Source organism: Papaver somniferum, chromosome 2 (assembly GCF_003573695.1).
Source record: "Papaver somniferum cultivar HN1 chromosome 2, ASM357369v1, whole genome shotgun sequence".
NCBI lineage: Eukaryota > Viridiplantae > Streptophyta > Magnoliopsida > Ranunculales > Papaveraceae > Papaver > Papaver somniferum.
This window is the reverse complement of record NC_039359.1, coordinates 90,104,885-90,132,153: the sequence shown is the minus strand read 5'-3', so window position 1 is coordinate 90,132,153 and position 27,269 is coordinate 90,104,885. Positions and strand designations below refer to the sequence as shown.

Genomic DNA, 27,269 nt, shown 5'->3' with positions numbered 1-27,269 from the left:
ACAGTACCATCTCCAAAGCTAGCATATATGGACTGGCTACACAGGAGCATATAACGTGTCTGGTAGGAACAATACTTGATTCTTGAGGAATCCACTGCAAGGGATTCAATACATACATATAATAGATCAAACCCATAGTATAAAGAGTTCAGCAGCGCAGACTAAGAAAGGAGATAACCCGCAAAGTTATGTGGAATCGTCAACTAGTCTCGTATTTTGTCTAAAGGATATATGATTAATCTTCAATTCAGGTCTCATTAAAAACAAGTTTAAATTTGTTTTTGTTTGCACTTAATGGGATTGGCGACTGAAGTTGATGTATAAACTTAATTTTCCCAGTCCACGAATAAGCATAGGAGGATAATTGGTTTCTTAGAATTAAAAATACACACACAAGTTGGTCACATACATGGTATAAGGACATATTTGGTAGAAATTCAAATTTAGGTAGGTAAGTTACTAATATTAACAATTTAAGGGGAAAGCTACATTACTAATTTATTTAAGGGGGAAAACTAAAAAACCTCTAATCATAATGATATCCATGGTGATGTTGGACTGGTGATAATGGTGTACGCAGGGATTTAAACAAAAATGATTCGCATTAGCTTGTTATCTCTCTAATGACATGGACAAGAGAAAAAAACAATTTTTCCGCCACATCGCCTAGCCATGTTAGATCAGCTGTCAAGTAGCTGTTAAAAGGCTGGTCATATAGCATTTTCGAAAAAGTTATATTCAAATATGAATAACAATTCTACTAAAGGGAAATTGAAAAAACATTTATTGTCTCTCTTCTCGTTCCTCCCCCAAACTTCGAAAACCTCTAGTGATTTCAAACTCACAACTCAGATCCTAGTCTATTTTGGTCCGGTTATGAAAAGTTTTTAAAGTAGCAAAGTAAGGTGAAAGCAAACTAGTTGCTGGGGATGCGAAGAGAGTTTGAGTTTCGTCGGAAACTTAGATAAATCTGATTGAAAACAATCAAGATAAGTTGCAATTGATATTAATGACATTGAATAATAAGATGTGTTCTAAACAAAGAGACATAGCCTTTATATAGGCTTGCATGAACTGACTAAAATAAAATAAAATAAATTCTACATAAACTAGGAAAGGAAATACTTGCGAAGTAAGTAAACTAAAACAGACGTAAAGGGATCAACAGTTATATTTGATACGGACTCAATGAATAAGAAATCATTGTTGATACAAAATTAAGGAGATGTACTACATCAGTCCCCCTTCTTGAAAGAAACTCATCCTCGAGTTAGCTAAGAGAAAGATCTTCATTCTCTCCATGGAACATAAAAATTTCTTGCACATTGAAGATATTAGAGATGTTCCAATTTGATAGAATATCAATAACATATGCATTATCATTGATTTTCTTCAGTATCTTGAATGGTTCATATTTCTTCATCTTTGTCTTGTTATAAGTACCAGTAGAAAATCTTTCCTTTATGAGATGAATCAATACTAAGTCCTTTACATTGAAAATTTTAATTCTTATATGTTTATTTGCACCATATTTGTATTTGTTGTTGGAAGCTGTCAGTTTTGTCTTCACTTCTTGATGAATATGTGAAGCTTTCTCAAGCATAGTATCAACTCTTGTATTTGATTGTCGAAGCTTTGGAAGAACTACCAAATCCAAAATATGGTTAGGAACCTTAGAATAAACAATCTCAAAAGGTGTTTTACCTGTAGTTCTATTAACCGAGGTGTTAAAAGCAAACTCCATATGTGGAAGGAGATTGTCCCATTGTTTTTCTTTGCCTTCAAATAATCTTAGCTCGAATCAAGTTACCCAAAGAAAGATTGACTACTCCAGTTTGTCCATATGTTTGGGGATGGGGAGTAGTACTATACTGAAGCTTAGTTCCCAAACGCATCCACACAGATTTCCAGAACTAGCTCAAAAACTTAGTGTCTCTATCAGACGTAATTTTCTTGGGAATTCCATGCAAACGAACCACTTCTTTGAAAAATAAGTAAGCAATATTGGAAGCATCTGATGTTTTCTTACAGGCTATAAAGTGAGCCATCTTTGAATAACTATCTACGACCACCATAATAGAATCATTCCCCTTGGAAGTACGTGGTAATCCAAGCACAAAATCCATGCTAATATCCACCCAAGGAGCACCTGGAATTGGAAGTGGAGTATACAAGCCTGTGTTTTGAATAATCCTCTTAGATTGCTGACAAACCATGTACTTTTGTACATACTTCTGAACATCTCGTTTAATTGAAGGCCAGAAATAACGTCCCTCAACCAAATAAATGGTTTTATCACGTCCAAAATGTCCACCAAGACCACTGCTATGCAATTCTTGGATCAGATGAAGACGTTAATAACATTGTGGTATACATAAACGATTTCCTTTGAAAAGAAAACCATATTGAATGAGATAATCATTAACACTGCCTGTTGAAGAACCACACTTTTCACAGAGATTCTGAAATTCTTTATTTTCACTATAAAGGTCTTTTAAGAAATCAAAAGCCAAACTCTCATGTTTGAGAGTGACAAGAAGAAGAGCACTTCTACTCAAAGCATCAGCTAATTGATTAATTTTTCCACTATGATGTTTAATAGAAAATGTTTACTAATTGATAGTAGATAACCACCTATCATGCATTCGATTGAACTTTGTTGAAGGTTTCAAAAACTTAAGAGCTTGATTGTCAGTATTGACTATAAACTCATTGTGAATGAGATAAGGATGCCAATTCTTAAGAGATTGAACAAGTGCGATCAATTCTAATTCATAAGTAGACCACTTCTTCCTTGTATCTGAATTCTTTTCACTATAGTAAGCAACTGGATGACCTTCCTAAGATAACAATGAACCTATGCCAACAATAAAAACATCACAATGGATATCAAAAGGTTTATCAAAATTCGGCATTGCAAGAACTGGAGCGCTACATAACTTTTTCTTGAGCAGATTAAAGCTTTTATCTGTTTTTTCAGTCCATTCAAAAGTATCACGCTTTAAACAATCCGTTAAACCAGCTGCAATGGTACTAAAATTTCTCACAAATCTTCTATAAAAAGAAGTTAATCCATGAAAACTGCGCACTTCACATGTAGATGTTGGAGTAGGCCAATCAACAATTGCTTTAATCTTTAATCATCCACTGAAATACTAGTATCTGACACAACATAGACCAAGAAAGTGACTCCGTTTGTAAAAAAGGTGCACTTCTTCAAGTTTACATACAAAACATTTTCTTGTAAAGCCTTAAACACCTAAGATAAGTGTGTTATATGCTCCTCTTCATTGTTGCTAAAGATTAAGATGTCATCAAAATATACTATGACAAACTTTCCAAGAAAAGGTTGCAGAACTTGGTTCATGAGACGCATAAAAGTGCTAGGAGTATTAGATAAACCAAAGGAATTACTAACCACTCATATAACCCTTCTTTTTTCTTGAAAGATGTCTTCCACTCATCTCCTTCTTGAATACGTATTTGATGATATCCACTATGTAAATAAATCTGTGTAAACACCTTAGCACCAGAAAGCATATCTATCATGTCATCAATTCTAGGTATAGGAAATCTATATGGTATAGTAACTCTACTTAATGCTCTGCAGTCTATACACATACGATGTCCTCCATTTTTCTTGTCTACAAAAAAGGCTGTACTAGCACAAGGACTTTTTATTACCCTAATCAAACCCTTTTGTACCAATTAATAAACTTGAATTTATAAAATCTCATGCTCTTTAGGACTTAATCTATAATGATCTTGATTAGGAATAGATTTTCCAGATATAAAGTCTATCTGATGTTGTAAATCTCTTAGCGGAGGTAAGGTATTTGGTAACTCAACATGAAATAATTCACTAAAAGAAGATATTAATGGTTGTACCTTGTCTGGAATCTCCACCCTAAGCTTATCAACTTCATGAGAACTCAGAGAATGAGTTTGTTTTAAAGAATGAACAATGGTAGCAACTGAGGCAGTTGTCTTCTGATCTGTTGGCTCTTTGACTGATGAAGAAGATTGTAGAAGCCACAAAACCTTAGTAAAAAGTATAAGTATTCTCATAACAGTTATGAACAACATGAATGTCATATTGCTATGGTCTTCCCAACAGTAAGCTTGTTGCATTCATGTTAATAACATCACATGGAGCATAATCTTCATATCCAGGGAAAGAAAACTTCACTAAACACTAATGAGTGATTTGCTGAGTTGAAGAACTTTTTATCCAACCAACTGAGTATGGGTTTGGATGAAGGGTAACAGGTAATCCAAGTTTCTCAACTAACTTTGCAAATACATAATTTTTTGTACACCCACTGTCAATGATCATGCTACAAAAATTCCCTTCAATAACACAATGAGACTTGAAAATATTATGTCTTTGTGTAAGAGAAGGCTCAGTAATTAGTATTAGTCGAATAATACCTAGAAAATCTGCATCATAAGACTCATGCTCATGTAGATAATTAAATTCACCTTCCTCTAGTGTATCCTCTTCTTGTGTTTCTTCTTGAGTTTCATTAATATAAGCATGAAACTTTCGGAAATCACTAGAAGTATGGCCAGTTTGGTTGCACTTGTTACACTTGTCTCCTCTAAACTTTTAATAAGGATTTTGAGGTTTAGGTAAAGGAGGAATTGTTGTTGATATTTACTACTTCTAGTATTTGGAGTAATAACTCTTTGGTTTGTACCCTGAGATGGCTTAAAAAATGGAATATTCATTAATGGGGCATTGTCTGCAGGAAGAAGTGTTTGGTTGGAAGTAAAATTGGTTGCTTGTGATTGTTGAATGGGTCGACCTGAACTTCTTTCATGGGAATAAGAATTACCATCTTGGTTACAATAATAAGAATTATATGATCTTGTGGCTCTGTTATAACCTTGAGAACGATTCAGTCGTGGTGCTGCTTGACTGGAAGTGTTAAGTACACGCCTCTCTATCTTGATAGCTTGTTAAATAGCCTCAACCATCGTATATACAGATTGAGTCATTCCTTGCTGAATAAGTCTGTTTAACCCCTCTATAAAACGTGTAACTAACCGTTCTTCAGTTTCATTCACTTGGTTACGTGCAACTAAACTGCAAAATTCAACTACATATTCTTCAACCAGTCTAGCTCCTTGTCTACAATTTTGAAGTTTGATAAATAGTTGTTGTCTATAATCTCTCGGTAAAAACTTATCTCTTAATAAGCCTCTCATTCTTTTCCAAGTGCGTATAGGAGGATTTAGATACTTACTTCAATCTTCACGGAGTTTTTCCCACCAAGCTGAAGCTCCACCTTTTAGTTATATGCTACCAGTTTCACTTTAGAAGAACCAGGTACTTCCATGAAGTTGAAAAACGATTCTACTTCATAGAACCAATCCAACAAATCTTCAATTTGTAAACCACCATGAAAGTTAGGTATATCAACTTTCAATTTATATTCTGGTAAAGTTCCATAAGGATTCATACTAGACTTTAATCTTCTATCTTCTATCCACTTTTTTTCTTGGTCTTCTTCTGCCTTGTCCTTGTCCTCATCACTGTCGAGATCCACAGTTGCTGGCTTTTTATAAGGACTGTTAAGAAAGCTCTCAAATTGCTTTTAGAATTTAAGAATTTTTGAAACTTCTTTTGGGATGGAAGTATTCTGAACAAAAGAACTTTGCTTAACTTTTTTTTGTTTCATCGTCTTCTTTTTCTTCTGCTTTTTTTCTTCTTCTTCTTTTTCTTCTTCTTCTTCTTTATCATCGACTAACACTGGCATCTCTTTGTCATCCATCCTTGCATGTTTGGCTATCATGATCACGTAAGTTGCATGTGATTCTAACTTCTTCTCGAAATCATCAAATTTTCCAAGCTTCTTTTCGAAATTTTCTGTGGGAGATTTGATGCTTGTTTCATTAGTTTCAAGTTTGGTTTCAATATTTGTAATGGAAGTTGTAAGTGGTTTCAAGAGTTCTTCAATATCAGCTTTTGTAAGTGACTTATCTGCCATTGAACTGAAACTAAATATAGATGAAAAATTGTTTTAGGGCACTACACCATTTTTAAGGTATTAGCAACCTATAATAAATGTTGCTAAACGGGGTCGCAACAGGATTTCGCCGTTGCTAAAGACGGTGTCGCAATTTTTAACAACGGTGTGGTCTCTGTTGCTAATCTCGGTCAGCAACGGTGGATGCCGTTGCTAAATATTTAATTCGCAACATCTATGCGGCGTTGCTAATTGTTTTGACAACAAACAAAAGGCTTAGAACCAAGCCGTAGCTTAGAATCAAAGCCACGGCTCAGGATATCAAAAGTTCACATGGAAATCAACCTGACATAAAAACCGTTTTTGAAATCAAATAAACTGAGAATCCATTAAGAGTTTGAAAATTTACACAATCTAATAAACTGAGAATCCATGTAATTGAAAAGTTATACAATTTGGAAACAATATACCCACACAAAAATAACTTGAAGGCGAAGACAGATCTTACTTTAAGAAGATTTTGCAATACAGTTCCGGTAGCCCGACTTTTAACCTTTTCACTTCACTTTCTTCCTTCTCCCAGCACAAGACCTGAACAATTTTGAATTTCAAAGATGCATAAAAGAGACAAGTAGCCAGATCAGTAAAAGAGAAAGAACAATTACCTAAAATAGAAGATGATCAGCACTTGCGTAAAGTATGGATTTTTCTACTGACCACTTTGAAGTGGATATGGATTTTTCTTCTGACCACTTTGAAGTGGATATGGAGTTGTGTCTTCCTCGTAGGAACGACGCGAAACACAGGATTCTTTCCAAGGTTTTGATCGCGTTGTTGACTCACCGTTGTTCTCGAGGATCTGCATCATGAACAAATGAAAGAATATTGAGATGATAAAAGATGATAACAAAAGAAGTCCACAGATCTACCAACTCCCACATTCATCCACTTCATCAAACAACAACACACATCTCCAATCATAGTAACTTATCTAGGATGAGAGAGGAAGATGGTTATAGTTAATTTACCTCTGACCCACTCAAGAGTTTGGAGGCAGTATGATGAACCATCTTCTGGACCTCATTGTATGAAGGTGTGATTTGCCTTGGTGCAGATTTCTTTGTTATAGTTGGCTAACGAAAATAAAAATTCTGAAGGACTGCCTTGCAAACAAAATAATATTGATTAAGCGCTGACCTTGATTCCTACAAGTATACCATTGATCCATAGTGATAAAACACAAACAAAATGCTGCCAAAAACATATCTTGGGTTGTAAAAGGTAACAAATAGAGTATTGCTTGCAGACGCATGAGCAGATGAAGCGAGAATTTTTGTATATGCATGCTATCACTTGATATTACAGATGATGAGAGTGTTGTTTCTCTATTAACCCGACTTATACCCAAAAGAAGTTGTGATTTCTCATCTCATCTCAGCACAAGAACTATGTTACTTTTAGTGTGATGAACAGAAAATTTATAATGGCAACCAAAGTGAACTTTACTATATTTGGATACTTTATGAAAAGGACTGAATCTCCTGTGAAAAGCCTTTTTTTGCTAACAAATACACTCCAACCCGTCGTCAGTAAGTGTCTTTTCAGTTGTCCTGAACAATGAAAATGAGCATACAGAGTGCCGAAGGGACACAAATAGGAAACAAAAAAAGTTAGTTTGCAATTTTCACATACCCCGATGATTTGCCTGAATGTCATGCCACATCATGCAAGTCTCTGGATACTAATTCTGGAGCCAGTTGCATCGAGAAGTCATGTCGATCATGATCCTTAATAAGCACTTCAATTTGTAGATATAATATTAATTAACAAGTGTGTGTAACATTGGTACTTTAATTAAGATGTGGACAGAAAAATAAGAAACCACATGCACTAGCGGAGGAATGTTCTTTTTAGCCGCTCTGCGAGGTACAAAAAATCCACCATGAGTACTCGTGTCACAAGCCACAAGGGGTTTTCAAAAGAGCTCAGATGGCTGCTTACTTTGCTTGAGCCTCACAGTTGCCAACAATGCTTCTTTATCATACTGAAGAGAAGATATATTAGACTCAACAATCTGTCGCCGCGATATTTTGCGAAGAAGAGCTGCAAGAAACAAATGGGATTACTAGGTGGACGCGTATGTATATAACAGAGTTCCATAAGGGGAGTGAAAAAGTGGTATTTGAAGAGGTAACCTATGAGTTTGGGCCGACGCGGGGTCCATATCCTCAGAAATGAGAACTAGGGGTTGCGCGACCAAACCAAATCCTGAACCTCTTTGCACAGTTGAATAAACAGTAGGATTAAGCTGACCTGATGCAGGGCCATTAGAACGAGGCAAGCTGGAACTACCGGAATCACCAGTAAATGGAGCAGATTGACCAGCAGGCAGTGCATTTGTACTATGACTAGGTTGTTTTTGCCCTGCAAACCTTACAAAATCCTATTAACCACCAGATGTCTTAGAAGATCCTCCGGCTGCCGGCAGTATGCATTAGAATCACTTTAGCAAGACTCAACAAGACAACAAATTTAAGTAACAAAAACTATAAACTACACATTTCAATACCACCAGGAATATATGTTGATTAATATATGAGTACAACATGTTTATTAACCCATAAATTTCATGTTTCAAAAAAAAAACCTAATTCTCAAAATCTAAAATCAAGTTTACAGAAACCCTAATTGAAGACAGTTTGAGATTGGGTATAAGTTTATTCAAAAAAAAAACAGAGGTGAAGAGAGCTGAAGCTTATCATGATTTCTAAGTTCCATATAAAATCAAAATCAAAATCGAAAAATAAAATAGAAACTAAATCTCATAGACAGCCAAAATTGAACCCAACACATAAAACTAGAGCTTAAAGATGATTATACCTGGTTTACTACGATTATCATTAGCAGCTGAAGAATTATCACAGAAAGATGACCTAAAATTTCCCTTCTCTACATTCAACTGCAATATTATTCAAAATGAAATCCATTAGAACATGAACTTTGTTCTTCGGAGTACATGAACCCAAAACAAAAATACACAAAGCGCAAAGAACATAGGGGATTAAACGATCTTTACCTTATGTCGATACAGAAGAACCAGAGTTCTCCAGAGCAGATCTGAATTGAAAGAGAGAGAGAGAGAGAGAGAGATTTATTTGTGGCTGAGAAAAATAGAGAAGGTAAAGAAGATAAACCCGATTACATCACACGCATACATCACACGACTGAGAAATAGAGAAGGGTGAAATATAATTTAGGCCAATTGACCTTCTGTTGACTTGGGCATAAAAATAATGAACGAAAATGGGTCATTTGTCCAAATATTTTTAAATCACGGTTCAAATGGACGAGTAAAAAAATAGTTTGGGTGAAATGGCCAAAAAAAAATATAGTAAGGATGAAATTGGTTTCATCATAGCTTAAATTTAAAAAATAGCAAGGATGAAACTGGATACATCCTGTGTAAATTAAAAATAAGAAAAAATATTTGAAACGGAAAATGGGTCATTTGTCCAAATATTTTTAAATCACGGTTCAAATGGACGGGTAAAAAATAGTTTGGGTGAAATGGCCAAAAAAGAAATAATAAGGATGAAACTGGTTTCATCCTAGCTTAAATTTAAAAAATAGCAAGGATGAAACTGGATACATCCTGTGTAAATTAAAAATAAGAAAAAATATTTGAAAATGGGCACGATGAAACTGATCACATCCTGCCTATTTTTACATTTTTGTCCATTTAAACAGTATCAAAATCTAACTGTCCATTTCACCCGGGAATTGTTGATTTTGGTCTTTTTAACCAATTTTGTGTATTTGAAAATGGGCACGATGAAACTGGTTACATCCTGACTATTTTTACATTTTTGTCCATTTAAACAGTATCAAAATCTAACTGTCCATTTCACCCAGGAATTGTTGATTTTGGTCTTTTTAACCAATTTTGTGAATAATGAAAGTGTTACCGACCACACACATATATCACACGCATGAAAACTTGGCAGCTGCTATTCGCAACCGGAACTTTGCTGTTGCGAAATTAGCAACAACAATGTGTCGTTGCGATATATTAGCAACAACAATTAGCAACGGAAATTTAGCAACGGCGTTAGTGTTGTTGCTACTCTGGGTTGCTATATCCTTAAAATGATGTAGTGGGGTTTGAGTTGCGGTTTGATTTGCGAACGCGATACCAAAGATCTATCCTAGATGAGAATCTAGGATTGTGGCTCAGATGCCAACTAATGTAGTAAAGATAAGGTGAAAGCAAACTAGTTGTTGGGGATGCGAAGAGAGTTTAAGTTTCGTCAGAAACTTTGATAAGCCTAACTGAAGACAAACAAGATAATAGGTTGCAATTGATTATAATGATATTGAATAATAAGAGATCTAGCCTTTAAATAGGCTTACATGAACCGACTAAAAGAAAATAAAAGGACTTCTACGTAAACTAGGAAAGGAAATGCTTGCAAACTAAGTAAACTAAAACAGACGTAAAGGGATCAACAGTTATAGTTGGTACAGACTCAAGGAATCAACAATCATTGTTGATACAAAATTAAGGAATCAACTTGGAGAGTTGATACAGAGAAAGATGTACTACATCAGTTTTATCTCTTTTTCTTGTTTCAGAAGTTACTTAGTAGTACTAAGTTAGTACTTAATAGTGTACGGTTAGTTGTATTAGGTTTTGTTTTGACCTCAATTGTGATTTTATAATTGTATATGATTATTTTTGTGTGTTTCACCTTATTTGCTTGTGTTTTCTACTATATGGTCAGAAATTCTCTTTGAGCTCTTTTGACGGTTTTTCGTGATATTAACTGTGATTGTAGGCGGTACTTCTTCAAATATATCAATCTAAACTTCAACGGCTTGAGCATATTATTTATTTATTTATTTTCTTTTGAAAGAAAGCATCCTTTTTAGAAGAAATCTTTTTATCATAATAGTTAAAGTATAATCCAAAAATCATCCTCCAATCCTTGAACGTCCATTCAGGTTGCTCATATCAGCACTCGTGCTGATATTTCATATTACGTTACTTCTCTTCACGAGCTATTTATATCTTGGTGTACTTGAATTATATGTGATCTACATTTTAACTTGTATCTTGAATTTTGATCTTGATGTACTTGAATTACATATGATCTAAACTTTAAGATGAATCTAATATTGTGAAGCTTATTAAACAATAATAAAAAAAATAAAAAAGATAAAAAAAAAGGAGTAAAACCGTAAACATTTTAACAATAATATTATCGACCAGGAAATTGTAAAGCCGGATGTAACCTGTCCTCACTTAGCGGGAGCCACGTGAGATGACGTCACAAGTCCGTTCCTGAAGCACAAATGCTGCCATTGTCTCGAAATATCAAGTAAATACTATTGACTAGATAAAACAATATTACAATACACGGAAAATCTCAACACGCGGACATTCTCGAGCAGTGGAGTACTTTTTATTTTATTTTTACTGAAAACAAAATTCCACCTTCATAAACTCCTATGAGTAGAATCTAATTCTAGTGGAAGTGCTCTTCTTCTAGTATAGCAATTGAGATGCCTTTTGGTGAATAACTAGGTGGGAAAGAATAACGAGAAAGAAAACAACTATATAACAATAAACACAGACATCCACAAACATCATTTTAACTTTACCTACAAACAAAAACAAACATCATGTATTCAACTTTATACATTTCAAACAAATGGAGAAGAAAAAAAGTGATTTTCTTCTAGTACTTTGGACAATAATACTTTCAGATAAATCTTTTAATTTTGTCTTACATTATCACAAAATGTTTAAAAATATCATAGTGAAATAATGGACTGCTGAAATGCAAACCCGTATCAGAAGTTTACATAATTTCAAATACACGAAATTTTGGTATGAAAATGTAGCGCTAGTAAAAACAGATGTTACCCGAAAAGAGAAACAAATTAGTGATCTTCCACTGTGAAAATGGCCGCACTCGTTTAGTCATTACTTTGGTGGTTGTTGCTGAGATTATTTATTTCTTGGTTTTTCTTTGTTTCTTTTTGTATGTTAGTGCAAATGACGTAAAAACGAAAGCATGCTTTCTTTGCTATTCATTCGAGGTCTGTTGGGGGATTAAATAACCATATAGCTTCCTCGCAGTAGTGGAAACTTTTATCCACTCTCTCTGTTTCTGTGTTTTGTGCTAATAAGTAGTAGCTCGAATAGCTATAGGCATTTTCATTCTGTTTAGTGTTCTAGATAGAGATAACAAGTAGGCGATTAGCTAATAATAGGCATATAGAGGAGTGCGTCCTGAATACTAAAAGTTAAAAAGTGTGATTCCAATGTAGTTATGTGACTGATTAAAATACTATACAGTGTGGTAATGTCAAACTTTTCGCACTGTACTCATCATCCGCAGGAAAGAATTCCCTAGTTCGTTCTTTAGTTCAGGAAATGAACTAAATCATCTCCTACCTTATCCATGCACTTTGGCCACACAATTCGAGGGTTTTTCTGTGTGTGTATCTGGACTGTGGAGCATGAGGGTTGTTTTCCCCGAGATTTACCCGGGTGAACTGAAAGATTTTTTTGGTTTACGTTCACTTTGACAAAGTCATGAGTAGTTGGCAAAATCCTCTATATTTGAACTTTAGAAGATGCTAGATTTGAGTATTGTTGCAAAATGGAATCGTGAGCAGCCAGTGCGTAAGAAAAAATTGTATGCTTGTAATCTTGTAATATACTAAGCCAGCTAGACTCTTAAAAGGAATACAAGACCAGATTAATCCCAAGCTTAGAGAGTGAGAAGACGGTCTTTATCATCTTCACTAAAGATGGTGCAATTTGGGCTTGCAGCAAGAGAACATGTTATTAAGCTACCTAGAGAGAACATGCAGCGTGAATCAACTACTCATGAAGTACCCAAGATGGTCATGTGACCATGCACGTGTTAATTATATGTCGAGCAAGAAACAAAGCATGCAAGACACTGATTCCAGAGAGAAGCTTGTTTTACGGAAGAGATAAAACATTTTCTTCTTGCTTCACAGACAGAAACCTTTACAAATAAACGTCAGAAACAAACCCTAAACAGTGACCAAGCCAGCCTGATCAGATAAGAAACTGATGTACATATGATGATGTTTCTGGTTATTAACAACCAGCTTGTTCGTATTTTCAAAGTCAAAAAAGTCTAAAACGGCGCGTCAGTGCGTCACTACAACAGCACCTGTACAAACTATTTACTAGTAGTACTACACTGAAAAAACAACCATTAAAATAAAGAGGACTGAAAAGTTTAAGCCGTTTTTGTGTGGGATACTGACATTACCGGTTGCAGGAAATGGTCGGTTATGTTGGTGACAGTACAAGGCAGACAGCACGCGAGGTGACCTAAGTACGGGTTATTACAGGTAACTATTCTCTTTCTTCTCCTCTGGTGGCCTCTGCGGCTGGTCTTGTTGATTCCACACATTTCACCTCGAACTTGTCACACTTACTCCAAGGCACTCGCTATTTTCTGTTCACTTTTATTTTGCTTATTTTAAATTTTTGCTTAGAGAGAGACGAGCCCGAGGTCTTTAAATTCAACACCAAACTCATTTCCCATCTCGCTCTTCAAAGCAGTGCACTCAAAGTTTGAGAGATTTTATTTTCTCATCATAACAGTGTTGATTGGGTTTTGATTTGATAGAAGATTTTAAAGTATAATTCAGGGTTCAGTCAAGACGGGTCTTCCATTGTGGATGCTTGGGTGGGGTGTGGAAAGGTTGCGAGCTGACATGAATCGTTTGCTAGCCTTACTCTTCCATCAGGTTTCTTTACTACACTCATCAGATTATCATTATTGATCCTCTTCTAATTATATCTTCTTCCTGGTTCTCAATGTTACACCAAAGAGTGAAACATTGATCTTCATCCCAGAATTTTACTTGGAGAGATCTTTGTCGATTATATTTTTGGTTTACACTTGTGACAGTGACACTATACGAAAATTTTATCTCATATTTGATCTATATGTCATTAGGGAGTCCTAGACGAGCAATTCTTGCAGCTTCAACAGCTTCAAGATGAGTCATCACCGAACTTTGTTTCAGAAGTAGTCACTATTTACTTCCGGGAATCAGAGAAGCTTCTTAGAATCCTTAGAGAACTCCTGTAAGTTCACTGTACCCCTTTCACTATTCACATTAATATACTAGCATTCTAGCTAGGTAGCATAACAAGTATATACAAGGTGATAATTGATTAAGCTAAATGTCAAATTTTGGGGTTTTGGAAACGCATTAGTATATAATAAATGCGTAACAAAAATGTGCAGGATGGATAAAGAGTTGTTGGATTACAAGAAATTGGGAATACATGTGAACCACTTCACGGGCAGTAGTTCAAGCATTGGAGCTAAGCGAGTCAGAAGTGTTTGTGTTGCATTTCTTGCTGCTTCTGAACAGGAAAATAGAGCTGGGTATGTGTAGTTCAGTACCCTCCTTGAAACTCAAAACGAAGTTCTTTCTCTAGCTAAAGTTCTTCCGAATCGGCTTATCGGAAATTGAAAACATCGCATGCTAATAGTAAATGAAAATTATTGGGTAGTGAATGGGAATGGAGTGTAGTTCGAATTTGAACGTATGGGTTTTACTATTGTTTATCATTTTTAATTAATCAGAATCATTAGTGGAGGGTTTAATTTAATAATTGATCAGAAGTGAGAATTCTAATGATTTCACGTGTTTTTTCAGGTGTTTGCGGGCACTAGAGGTGTTGGAGCATGAGTATTGTTATCTCAAAAACAAATTGCATGAACTGTTCCAAGTAATATACTATGCATTACGAGATTTAAAAAAGTTTCATGATTCCTTAGAGAGTTTGCTAAAATCTGTTTCTTCTAATTATTTTGTTTGACAGATAGAGCAGCAAAGAGTGATGGCTTCTGGTGTTAGATATCCCATGCATCACAGATGAGAAGATGATACAACTTTTTTCTTTCCAGATTTTTGTACTTTAAGTAGTGTGTGTAGTTCTTGTTGCCGGTGATGGAGACAGTTTGAATGACAAAGAAATTAACTGTTATCTTCACTGGTGAATCTGCGTTTACTGATTTATGTGATTATATTGGGTGATCATAAATATATTTTGGTGTGTCTTTAGACTCTTTACTCGATTATGATTTCAACATGATGTACAAAAGTCAGCGAGATCAATTGGTTTTAAAATAGACATATACACGATGGAGTACTTGGATCATCCAAATGAGAAATTAGGAAAAGATGATCCATCAATTCCCAAGGGCATATATTCTAATGAATTCCTGGGTATCGTTTCACTAACAAGTAACGTCATTATCAGCTTCATATTTAGCTAACTCATTAGCTAATGTATTCCCTTCCCGTCAATGTGTGGATATCTAAATTGTATTGCCCTGAGGGAAGACACGCAATTCCCCCAATGAACAAGCAAACTCCGAAGGACTAGAGCCTCTATCACCAAACTATACTATCATTTCGAAAAACAACACCAAAACTTGTCCCGCCTGGATTACCCAGAGAGCTGTCATCAACTTAAAATTTGAACCAACCGTACTGGAGATGCCACTTTAATTACCTCACCAATTTTTGCCCCTCTGCGGGCGGCACCATCAACACCCAATAAATGCTGTATAAATAACTTCCCGAGACTTTTACACATAATATCTTTAACTAACCTCCTAGCTACCGGATTCTAGGTTAGTTTTTCAACTGTTCCTAAGCATGCCTAACCTGATTTTGTTTCTAGCCATTTTTACTATTGCACTGTCTCACAACGTTGGCACCATTTTTATTTTAAAAACCGGGAGCCATTATTTTTATAAGTTATTTTACAGTGTTATATACATTCTTATAAAGAAAGTATGTATTATCTGAGGTATGTAACATCGTCGCTTCGCATTTTAAAAATCAACCGTTGGAAATTAATTGTTGAAATCAAGTCGGTAAATGATGAGGTTTATCCGGTTCGCGTGGATGGTGAGGTTTGCGGTATCGGAATGCACTAATTAATGCTCGCCTAGATGATGTTTTTTGGCACCCAAAATATTGACAATTTGAGTTAACTTTTTAATCTTCGAACATTACATTTTTACTTTCGCAAGCTTTAAAGATATATTTTTCCCGGACGTCAGGAAACAAAAGTAGTAAATTAGAAGAAACACTCATTTTTGCCAATTCTCTTCACTTTGATTTTTTCAACGCGGGCGAATAGAATAGGAACGAAGGTCTATACAGTATAACCTCGCTGACAAATGTATATTCTCGGAACCCAAAGAAATATTCTTTTAAAAAAGTAATTATTTATTGTTAAATGAATATTTATTCATTTAAAGAGTACTCTTAGATTTTCTTTTCCACTAATTGTTGTCATTTTTAGTTTATATTACAGAAATCTGATGGACATCAAAAAAAAAAATTGAACTATCCAAACTACAATTATGTAGTTATGAAATCACAAAATTGGTTAAAAAGATCAAAATCAACAATTTCTGGGTGAAAAAGATATCTAGATTTTGATACTGTTTAAATGGACAAAAATGTAAAAATAGCCAGGATGTAAACAACTTCATCCTGCCGATTTTCAAATAATTTTTCTTATTTTTAATTTACACAGGATGCATCCAATTTCATCATCGCTATTTTTTAAGTTTAAGCCAGGATGAATCCAGTTTCACCTTTGCTATTTTTTTTGTGTCCATTTCACCCATACTAATTTTTACTCGTCCATTAAAACCGTGTTTTAAAAATATTTGGACAAATGATCCATTTTCCGTTATGAAATCGCCTACAGTCGAAGAAATTATTAAGTCCATGATAAATAATGAGAATGATTTTAAACTATATGATAGTAGCATCGAACTGAATGTGTAATCAAAAGAGGCATTCTAAACAGAAATCACCATAAAAAATTACTTGTTACAATGCGACCAAAATATTCCAGAAGTTGCGCATACTAAAGATCAAGACCATGAGATTTATTTTGGCTTAAATGGAAACCTCAACTTTAGATGCATTTTTTAAGACGCATATTTCTTAACTATTTTTATTTTATTCATTAATGCATTTAACGAGACTATGTGTCTGGCTCCTTTATCTAAGTTGGGATTAAAAATAATTCACTTGAGGAGATTAGTTTATCATATATTAAGTTATTAGGGTTGGACCGCAAAGTGAAAAAGTCAAACCGACAGACCGTCAATAATAGTGATCGATCATGTTACTATAAAATTTTGGCTTACCGATCTTAGTATAATTGATGAATTTTGGGATAATATATACCCTCATGTAATAAATAGTCTTTTAGTATCTTAATAAATCTTATGCTCCAAAAAAAACTAAAAAAATACTAGTGAAAAATAACAGTCATCAAATGGACGTAGTACTGAAGCTTAAATTGGAGATATGCAGGACAAATGCAGGTCAAAGTTAATAAGATTTTGCACATAGTGATAGTTTCTACTCATGATTGGCCATATTCACGTAGACTAGTTTCTGCGCATGATCGGCCGTATTAAGGAATACTAAGATTTTTCTATGATGAAGTATGTTTCATTTTGCCATTTCTAAACTATGGATGCACAAAAACAGTAGATTTTTCTAAAATAGAAGATTATATAAATTAAGTGGTTTTAATTGATAAAAATGATAAACCAACTTATATGCCATTGATTTTCAACTCGAAACAATCATTCATATGCGGCTGCGGCCTTGCATATTTTATATATGATTTCAGTTGAAATTGCTGGCCTCACGTTGAAAGTTAGGCCAAAAGCTCGAATTCTAGAGCTCCTGGGCCACGACCAATAAGAATCAAGGATTGACGTAGCAAATTATAATGGATAGGTAAATGAGCGCCGAATCATGCTCTTCCTGGGCCACGACCAATAAGAATCAAGGATTGACGTAGCAAAATAGAATGGATAGGTAAATGAGCGCCGAATCATGTTCTTGGCCCTCGACCAATAAGAATCAAGGATTGACGTAGCACAGTAGAATGGGTGGGTAAATGAGCGTCGAAAGTTAGGCCAAAAGCTCGAATTCTAGAGCTCCTGGGCCACGACCAATAAGAATCAAGGATTGACGTAGCAAATTATAATGGATAGGTAAATGAGCACCGAATCATGCTCTTCCTGGGCCACGACCAATAAGAATCAAGGATTGACGTAGCAAAATAGAATGGATAGGTAAATGAGCGCGCGAATCATGTTCTTGGCCCTCGACCAGTAAGAATCAAGGATTGAGGTAGCACAGTAGAATGGGTGGGTAAATGAGCGTCGAATCATGCTCTTCATGGGCCACGACCAATAAGAATGAAGGATTGACGTAGCAAAATAGAATGGATAGGTAAATGAGCGCCGAATCATGTTCTTGGCCCTCGACCAATAAGAATCAAGGATTGACGTATTAATTTGATAGCAACTTTTAATTTGTTACTGTTGCATTTTTTCCTTGGATTAGAACTCGATAGAAACATTAATTAGATTCCAGACTGATAATCTCTCCGAACCAAGATGAATCTGTAAAAATAAGTAATAATTTTCTTTTTTTTTTATTACGAAAATCTAATCATATCTTGATGAAACTGATAGAAGAGAAAATATTTGTCAATTGGTAACTGAAGATGTTTATTACAATTTACCTATCTGGGAAAAAATTACAAAATTTAAGCAAAATCCACGAATATAAAAACATTGAATTACTTAACTTATGCATTTATATAATAGTAACAAATTCGGTAGGACAGACTTAAACCCGTGCAACGCACGGGCTCAACACTAGAGTTCCTGGGAAAATGCTGGCCTCACGTTGAAAGTTAGACCAAAAGCTCGAATTCTAGAGTTCCTGGACCACGACCAATAAGAATCAAGGATTGACGTAGCAAAATATAATGGATAGGTAAATGAGCGCTGAATCATGCTCTTCCTAGGCCACGACCAATAAGAATCAAGCATTGACGTAGCAAAATAAAATGGATAGGTAAATGAGCGCTGAATCATGCTCTTGGCCCCCGACCAATAAGAAACAAGGATTGACATAGCACAATAGAATGGGTGGGTAAATGAGCGTCGAATCATGCTCTTCGTGGGCCACGACCAATAAGAATCAAGGATTGACGTAGCACAATAGAACGGGTGGGTAAATGAGCGTCGAATCATGCTCTTGGCCCCCGACCAATAAGAATCAAGAATTGACGTAGCAAAATAGAATGAGTAGGTAAATGAGCGCCGAATCACTTTCAATATACATAACCTATTTTTTACATAAAACCTATACGCTTACATGGATTAGTTACCTTTGGGACAACCAATTTGAACCCGTGCAACGCACGGGCGCACATCTAGTCCATATAATGAAAATTGGAACGCCGTATTCTGAATTAGGGATTCTGAATAAACGCCTCTTGCTTCAACAATGGAATAAAATATACTCCCATGATATAGTTTTTATTCGGCCGGTTTTTATTAATTCTCCGAATATTTCTAACAAGAGAAATATAAATTATATACCATATATTAATGAAAAAATTAATTTACTCCACCATTCATGCATATGAATATCAACGTAATTTATATGCCATTATGAAGTATCTTTTGCTTTTATTGTTTTTGAACTTTGAAGGTAAAATTCATGCATCTTTTGATATTCTCATAATTAATCTCCCAAAGAATCACATATCTTTTATATTTTCTTCCTTAAAATACACTAAAATCCTAAAATTATCACCCCATCATTCTACATATATACTGTACGATACCTAACAACAGGATACCTAACAACAGAAACCGAAGTTTAGACTAGAAAAATACTGTTATTAGTTTTGGATCATATAACACGGTTTATACTGTTATACAGTAATCTGCTATTCCAACAGATGGTGAGAAATGTTCTCATTTCTGTTCTCGTAAATTACTACTTTCTTTAGTTCTTAAGATTATTTTGTTTCATATTTTTCTAGATTTCTTACAGACTATTTGGTTGATGTTTAGGAACTTATTCGCATTATCTGGGTGATGTGTTTACTAAGCATAGCCCAAGGAAGGGACATTGGTTTCAGTAGATTTGATTTCAAGAAACTATCTGCTAACGGTAATGTCAATATCAATGTCATGAACTTTGGTGCTGTTGGAAATGGCATAGTTGATGACTCCAAAGTGAGTATATATGTTCATATTATCGGCTTATCATATTTGTATTTTTTTCTCTTTTTTGGTATATTTTGATGTTCTTATCTCCATTGTGCAGGCTTTTCTAAATGCATGGACACAAATGTGTAATGGTACTACGGGTCTCATGACAACCCTAATCGTACCACAGGGGAGAACGTTCTTATTGAGTCCTACAATATTCAACGGTCCTTGCAGAGTAAAATATCCTGTTGTGCAGGTAAAAAATCGTCAATGCAATTTAATATAGTTTCCTTTTTATCATGTACGATAATGTTTCTTGGACGGTCATCCATTGCTTGCTATGTTTACTGATATGAACATCTAAAAAATATTAATTTCCAATTCCAGGTTGATGGGAAAATTATTGCACCAGTAAAGGGTGCTTGGAATGGTAAGCCAGATAGATGGATTTCATTCACAAATGTGTATCGTCTCACCATTAAGGGATCAGGTCAGATTGTGATGGTCAAGGTTCAACTTGGTGGGATCAACCTAATGAAATGAGACCAACGGTATCTGGATTCAACTCTATATTCAGTTATCTTCTCAATATACCATGCGATCTTAATTAGTATTAAACATATTGGTTGTGCTTAACAATGTTGTGCAATTTGATGTAGGCATTAGTATAGGGGAACTGTATGGGTTGTCTGTTGAGGGGATTAACGCATCTGAATAGCCCGAGAAATCACATCAGCATATTCGGTTGTCGTGAACTAGTCATTTCTCATGTAAACATAATTGCTCCTGAAAACAGCTATAATACCGATGGTATTGATATTAGTCATTCCAGAGGCATCAGCGTTCAAGATTCGTTCATCGGAACCGGTAAATTTACTAGCATAATCTCTTTAAGTGCTTTTAAATTTAGAAAATATTAACCAAAAATAATTCGTGCTATTGCAGGTGATGATTGTGTTGCTCTAGGTGATGGAAGCAAGTATATCAATATTACTAACGTGCGTTGTGGTCCTGGACACGGCGTAAGGTTGGTGAACACTTTTTCTTTCGATTTCTCATGGAATGCTGAGTCCATCAAGTATGAATTTGCATTTTTTTTTCCTTCTAGTATTCGAAGCTTAGGAGCTAATGGGAGTGAGCAAAGAGTAGAACACGTGCATGTTCGAAATGTTCATTTTAATGGAACTATGAATGGAGCAAGGATCAAGACATGGGAAGTGAGTATAAATGCACCGTTATTGTGTTGCAGAGTTGGCCGAGTACGGGTTATAAAAATAATTTGCTCTCTTTGTTTGTTTTTTTTTCCTTCTCAGGGTGGCAAAGGATACGCAAAACGGATATCATTTGATGGGATTACCCTTGAAAATGTGTATAATCCGGTTATCATTGATCAACACTACTTCAACAAACGCAGCAGTGAAGTAAGATGTGATGCCATTTTTATATGATCATTCTAGTTTTAATATGAATCCAAAATGGTCTGTTTTTGAATTTGATCTAAATTTTGAATATTTTTATTCGTTGCAGAGGTCTGCCGTTCAAATTAGCGATGTAGTGTTCAGAAGAATTCGTGGAACTTCGACAAATGCTGTAGTGATAAATCTAAATTGTAGTGAGGTAATTCCTTGCACAAACATTGTCTTGGATAACATTGGCATACGATCAACAAGACCGGGAGCCAAGGCCTCTTCCTACTGTGCGCATGTATTTCATTTCACTGATCAAATAAAATGTACGTTATTCTTTTGTTTCAAAATCTCATCCATCCATTGTCCACCTGCAAGAAAAATGAGTGTCATGATTCCCCATTTTTTTTGTTCTAAGAGCAACCACAGTCACGACCAAATTTGGGTACTAAACCCAAATTTGGTCCCAGAAAGTGCCGCAGTGGTGAGGAGTAAAGCCATATTTAGTCCAGAGAATTAGGGTTTGTGACCAAATGTGGTCGCCAACCCAGACTAAAATGATCAATAGTGGGACGGGGTTATTACGAGCGTATGAATCGAGACGGAAGTATAGTGGGCGCTTCACACCGGGCGTATGTATAAAGAACGTATGATATTGGGGCGGATGTATACAGAGCGTTTGAATTAGGCGTATTTATAAACACCGCCGGGCCATACGGAGATAAAACATACGCCCCATAGCAGGAGTAATTAGAATGTACGTTCCAATGGGGCGCAGTTATTAAAAACGCCTGGTTTGGGCGCATGTATTACGTGCGCCTGTGTGAGGCGCATGTATTATGAGCGTCTGTGTGATGCGCATGTATTATGAGCGTCTGGAACGGGCGCACGTATTGTGAGCGTTTGTTAGCAGGCACAACTTTAATTTACGCCTGCTTTGGGCGCATGTATTACGAGCGTTTGTTACCAGGCGTACACCCAGACGTGCGCCAACGGTTATATTTTGGAACTGATTTTCTGATTTTCTGATTTTCCGACCGTTTGATACATTGCAACGGCTCTTTCGTATATCTATATATAGCATTTGATAGTACTAACTTATTTCTGCATCCATTATTATCTTATCATTTATCATTTCTGTTTCAAGAAATATAGAAGTATGGCACCACGCGGTCCCAATTTTACAACAGAAGAAGATACAACGATATGTAGAATCCATTTAGCCATATCTCAAGATTCTGCTACCGGAACCGATCAACCAGAAAGATTATTATGGAGTCGGATCAAAGCTAAGATGGAAGAAGCCCTTCCTTGTAAACCGAAACGTACTTGGACTTCTATCCAGAGTCGATTTCAGGGAATAAGTAGAGAGGTTTCACTTTATTCTGCAAAAGTGTTGGAAGTTGATGGTGAATATCATAGTGGCTGGAATGAAGTCTTGAAGGTAAGTAATCGTCAATTTTTGCACCCTTAATAATTATATACATGTAAATGAACTGATGAGTATTCAAAACAATAACAGGTTGAAGAGATAAGAAAGCGATTCAAAGAAAGTAATGGTAACAAAAAATTTAAGCACGAAGAGTGTTACGAAATTATAAAAGATAGTATCAAATATTCAGGACGGTCGACGTTTGTGTTTGATTCAGCCCAACAAATGGAAGATTCTCAGAGTGGTGAGGAAAACGCTAATATTGAGGAAACAATTCCAGGCGAGTCCAGTGATGATCTATATATTGGAGATATAGAGAACACACGTAAGCGTCAGTTGGGGAAGAAAGCATCGAAACAACTAAAGAAAACAGGGAGAGCAAAATCCAATGCCCAGGAGGAAATGCTAGAGGATATAATTAAGGAGCAACAAAGTTTCAATGCTCATTACAAAGCACAATCACTAATGAAGATGGGACAGAGACAAGCTGAGTTTGAAGCAATACAAGCTAAGTCTGCGGCAAAGTTTGCGGCGAAACAAGCTAGGCAAGAAAAACTCGATTTAAAGAAAGAAGCGGATGATGACTTAGCCATAATGTTGAAGGATGTCTCTGCATTGGACCCTGTAACAAGAGAGTACGTCGAACTTCGAAAGATGGAAATACTACAACGCAAAAGAAACCAATCTTAAAGCATTACCGGATTAGTTGAACCTTAATATTTATCATTAATAAAAAAACTAGTGAATTTTAATATTTATATGATAAATAGTACATTAGTAAGCAATGTTACAACATATTTTCGAATGAAGAAATACGATACAACATATTTCCATCCCAACTTAATAATTATATCTAAAATTTGACCATATGTGTTCGATTAAATCTTGACGCAAGCGAAAATGTGTTTCTTTATTGTGTATAGCATGACGCCGATGTGCAGCTCTCATTCTGGAAAGTTCCTCAGTACCTACCCTCGATATATTCATCGGTGCCGACCTGTTACGTGAGTCATATTCATGTGGCAAATCGCCGGGAAGACGCTCATCCTCCACTATCATATTATGTAAAATAATAACCGTTTTCATTATATAGGCAAGCACATCCGGGTTCCACATTCGTGCAGGTTGTTTGACAATGGAAAATTGTTGTTGCAGTACACCAAATCCACGCTCTACATCTTTCCATGCACCCTCTTGCATCGATGAAAATTTATATTTTTCTGGTGTATCTGGTTGTTTAATGGCCATCACAATAGTAGCAATCTGTGGATAAATGCCATCACCGAGATAATATCCCATATCATATGCATGCCCGTTTATTTCAAAGTTCACCGGCGGTGTTTTCCCGTTGATAAGTTTTCGAAAAATATAAGAACGATTCATTACATTAATATCATTGCAGGAGCCGGGCATACCAAAAAACGCATGACAAAACCAGAGATCATGTGACACCACTGCTTCTAGCACAATACTTTCACTCCCTTTATACGCGGTGTATACCCCTGATTCTGCTGACGGACATCTATCCCATTTCAAATGCATACAATCCACGCTCCCCAGCATCCCAGGAAATCCTTTGTCTTTGTTTTCTTTCAGCAACAGTTCAACATCACCCGCAGTTGGTGAGCGTAAATATTCTTTCCCATACAGTACCACAATCGTCTTACAAAATCGACGGGTTGCTTCTAAAATGGTGGTTTCTCCAATGCGTAAATACTCATCTATTGCATCTGCTGCACATCCATAAGCTAACATTCGGATTGCTGCAGTTACTTTCTGATGAGGGGATAATCCAAGAATGCCACAAGCATCTCTTTTTTGAGCAAAGTAAGGATTTATAGACACCACATCTGCCAATATTCGGTTGAACAATTCTCGCCGCATTCTGAATCTCCTACGAAATATGTTAGCTGGGTAGGTGGGGTTGTCAGAAAAGTAGTCATTCCATAGAAGTATATCTCCGGCTTCACGATTTCTTGGTATTTTTATACGAGTATGAGACCATGTCATACTTGTAATGGCAGTTCCCAAACTAACTGCTAGGTTATTTCGGGTCAATGCAACCGCATCTTCATCTGATGAGTAAAAACTGTTATCAAAGATCGCAGAAGAAGAAGTAGAAGAAAATTCGGAGTCCGAAGAAGAAGAAGAAGATTCAGCGTTATTGTCACAGTATTCCATTGGAATGTATAGTTTGAGAAGTGATTGGGAGAGTTCGAAGAAGAAGAATATTTGCAGTGTTGGTTTGTATTCACCGAGATATGTAGTATTGGTTTTATAGACACATGATAGACACTTATGGCATTGCAGATTGAAAATGCGAGTGAAAAGAATTGACACTGTAAAAACTAAGACTAAAGCTAAAAATAAGCGACACTGACAATAGGTCAGATTGAAAATGGAGGCTTAAAAAGAAATAACACTAATTAAACTACAAGTACCCAAACGGAGGCTGAAAAGAAATCAACAAGTCATAATGAAAATGGAGTCTGAAAATGGAGGCTAAAAAGTGACTCTATATAGAGATAAGAATAGATATTGTAGATTCACTGAAAACGGAGGCTAAAAAGTACCCAAAGTGGAGGCTAAAAAGTACCCAAAGTGGAGGCTAAAAAGTACCCAAATAACTGACCTTGCCAATCCAAGTTTGCGCTTAATCTGTAGGAGTATGCGATGGCGTTTGCCTTGGTGGGATAAACGTCATTCTCGGAAGGGGGTTAACAGACGACATTGTTGATGCTTGACTCACTGGAGTCCACACCGCTGGTGGGATAGTTTCAGAAAAACTGCCGAATCCAATAGGAGGACGCGGTGTTTGTTGCATACGGGATTGCATCTGATCCTCCAGGTAATTGTTACGAGATACAAGTCCTCGTATTACTTCATCTTTTGCCTTTAAAAGTATCATCCTGTCTTCCGTTTCATATAATATAAACTCGCGAAACGCACGATTAAAATCGGCATGTTCTTGAACCAGATTATAAGCTTCAGGCTGTCGATTTAAAAAAAATTAACGAAGAAATGAGATTACCATATATTTTAATATAATGACGGGATGTACTTACGTATGATAATTGTTGTGGTGGTGGAATAGGTACATGCTGAGCAGGTCGTTGAATAAGGTGTTTAACACGGTTACCATCAATCCCATGTAGTTCAACTACCCAATCAACTTTGGTCACGAATTGATGGAAGTTAGTTACATGTCGCCAATATCGAAGATACATATTATATGAAACATCTTTCACAAACATATTTGCATCTACCCATCCAGCTTCTTTCACAAGTTTTGCTTTCTCATGACTGACCTCGCCAATTTTAAATGGTGGATTTCTAGGAATTCCAAAAGTAGGATGATTTTGCCTCCAAGATCGTTCTCCTAGGTACCATATATTCTGTAAAATTACCAGTAATCAGAGAAAATAAGTTCTTCAATTTAGGATAAAATGATAACTTTGAAGTAATAATGTTCATATAAAAACAAAGTACTAATTCGGAAGTAGAACTAATAACTCGTGTTGTGTTCATATAGGTCAGACACTTATGTCAGACACAAGGTCAGACACTTATGTATGACCTTTCTACTTCCTACTTATATAGGTCTTCTATAATATAGAACCATATAACTGACCTTGCCAATCCAAGTAAATATAACCCTTTTGTTTGAAAGCTCCAAAGCCTTGCGACCAACATCAGAGTCAAGAACACAAATGGCGGATTCCCACGGTTTCCATGTCACGATGTCTGCAGTCAACTGATTAAGCGCATTCCTACAGTGAACAATATCAATAGTCTTTTTCTTTGCTTTCCACCGGGAAGTTCTTGGCCATTTTTCTTCACTAGTTGGGTCGCACGGTCTACATATGCCCAGATATTCATATCCCCAAAACTACTCCATCATAACCAACCAAATAAATCAACTGCCAAAAAATATACATTTAAATGAAATAAAAATAAATAATAATTTACCTCTAATATTTGGAACGGCCCACTTAATGACTTCTGTCCCCTACCAGAGGCGTTGAGTGCCACATACAATTTCGCAAAAGCAGGACCACCCCATTCATACATATCAACTGCATTTAGATCCTCAAAAGCAGCTAACCAAGCCGCATCAATGTAGTTCTTTGCATTGGAAAAGAAAAAATTTCCCAAAACATACATAAAAAAGGCCCTCGCCACTTTTTCTGCAAGTTTGTCATCCAAATTAGCTGCAACCAAGATATCTTCTTTGAAATATGTAGTCAAAAACTTAATTGTGATTGCATCTGAAATCCACTGTGGCGAGGGGCGTTTTTTTCCAGAAATTGGGGGATCTTCA

At 35.9% G+C, this 27,269-nt stretch overlaps 1 protein-coding gene and 1 long non-coding RNA gene across 5 annotated transcripts; one reads left to right on the top strand and one right to left on the bottom strand.

Moving 5' to 3' along the window:
* Nucleotides 1–6,407: 6,407 nt before the first annotated feature.
* Nucleotides 6,408–9,127, bottom strand: LOC113353699. 4 transcript variants are annotated; one of them, XR_003361466.1, is made up of 7 exons: nucleotides 9,049–9,127; nucleotides 8,853–8,931; nucleotides 8,286–8,450; nucleotides 7,665–8,075; nucleotides 7,001–7,131; nucleotides 6,638–6,831; nucleotides 6,408–6,563 (listed from the first exon to the last, which is right to left on the bottom strand). It is a non-coding gene; the product is annotated as an uncharacterized LOC113353699 (long non-coding RNA). The 4 variants fall into 4 exon arrangements; XR_003361467.1 differs by having other exon boundaries at nucleotides 7,001–7,891; nucleotides 7,974–8,075; XR_003361468.1 differs by having other exon boundaries at nucleotides 7,001–8,075; nucleotides 8,168–8,450.
* A 4,492-nt stretch (nucleotides 9,128–13,619) lies between these two features.
* Nucleotides 13,620–14,988, top strand: LOC113353698 (pseudo histidine-containing phosphotransfer protein 6-like). Its single transcript, XM_026597219.1, has 5 exons — nucleotides 13,620–13,772; nucleotides 13,985–14,115; nucleotides 14,279–14,422; nucleotides 14,697–14,769; nucleotides 14,863–14,988. The coding sequence occupies exons 1-5, from the start codon at nucleotides 13,704–13,706 to the stop codon at nucleotides 14,917–14,919; spliced, it is 474 nt and encodes a 157-aa protein (XP_026453004.1). The 5' UTR covers nucleotides 13,620–13,703; the 3' UTR covers nucleotides 14,920–14,988.
* The last annotated feature ends 12,281 nt before the right edge of the window (nucleotides 14,989–27,269 follow it).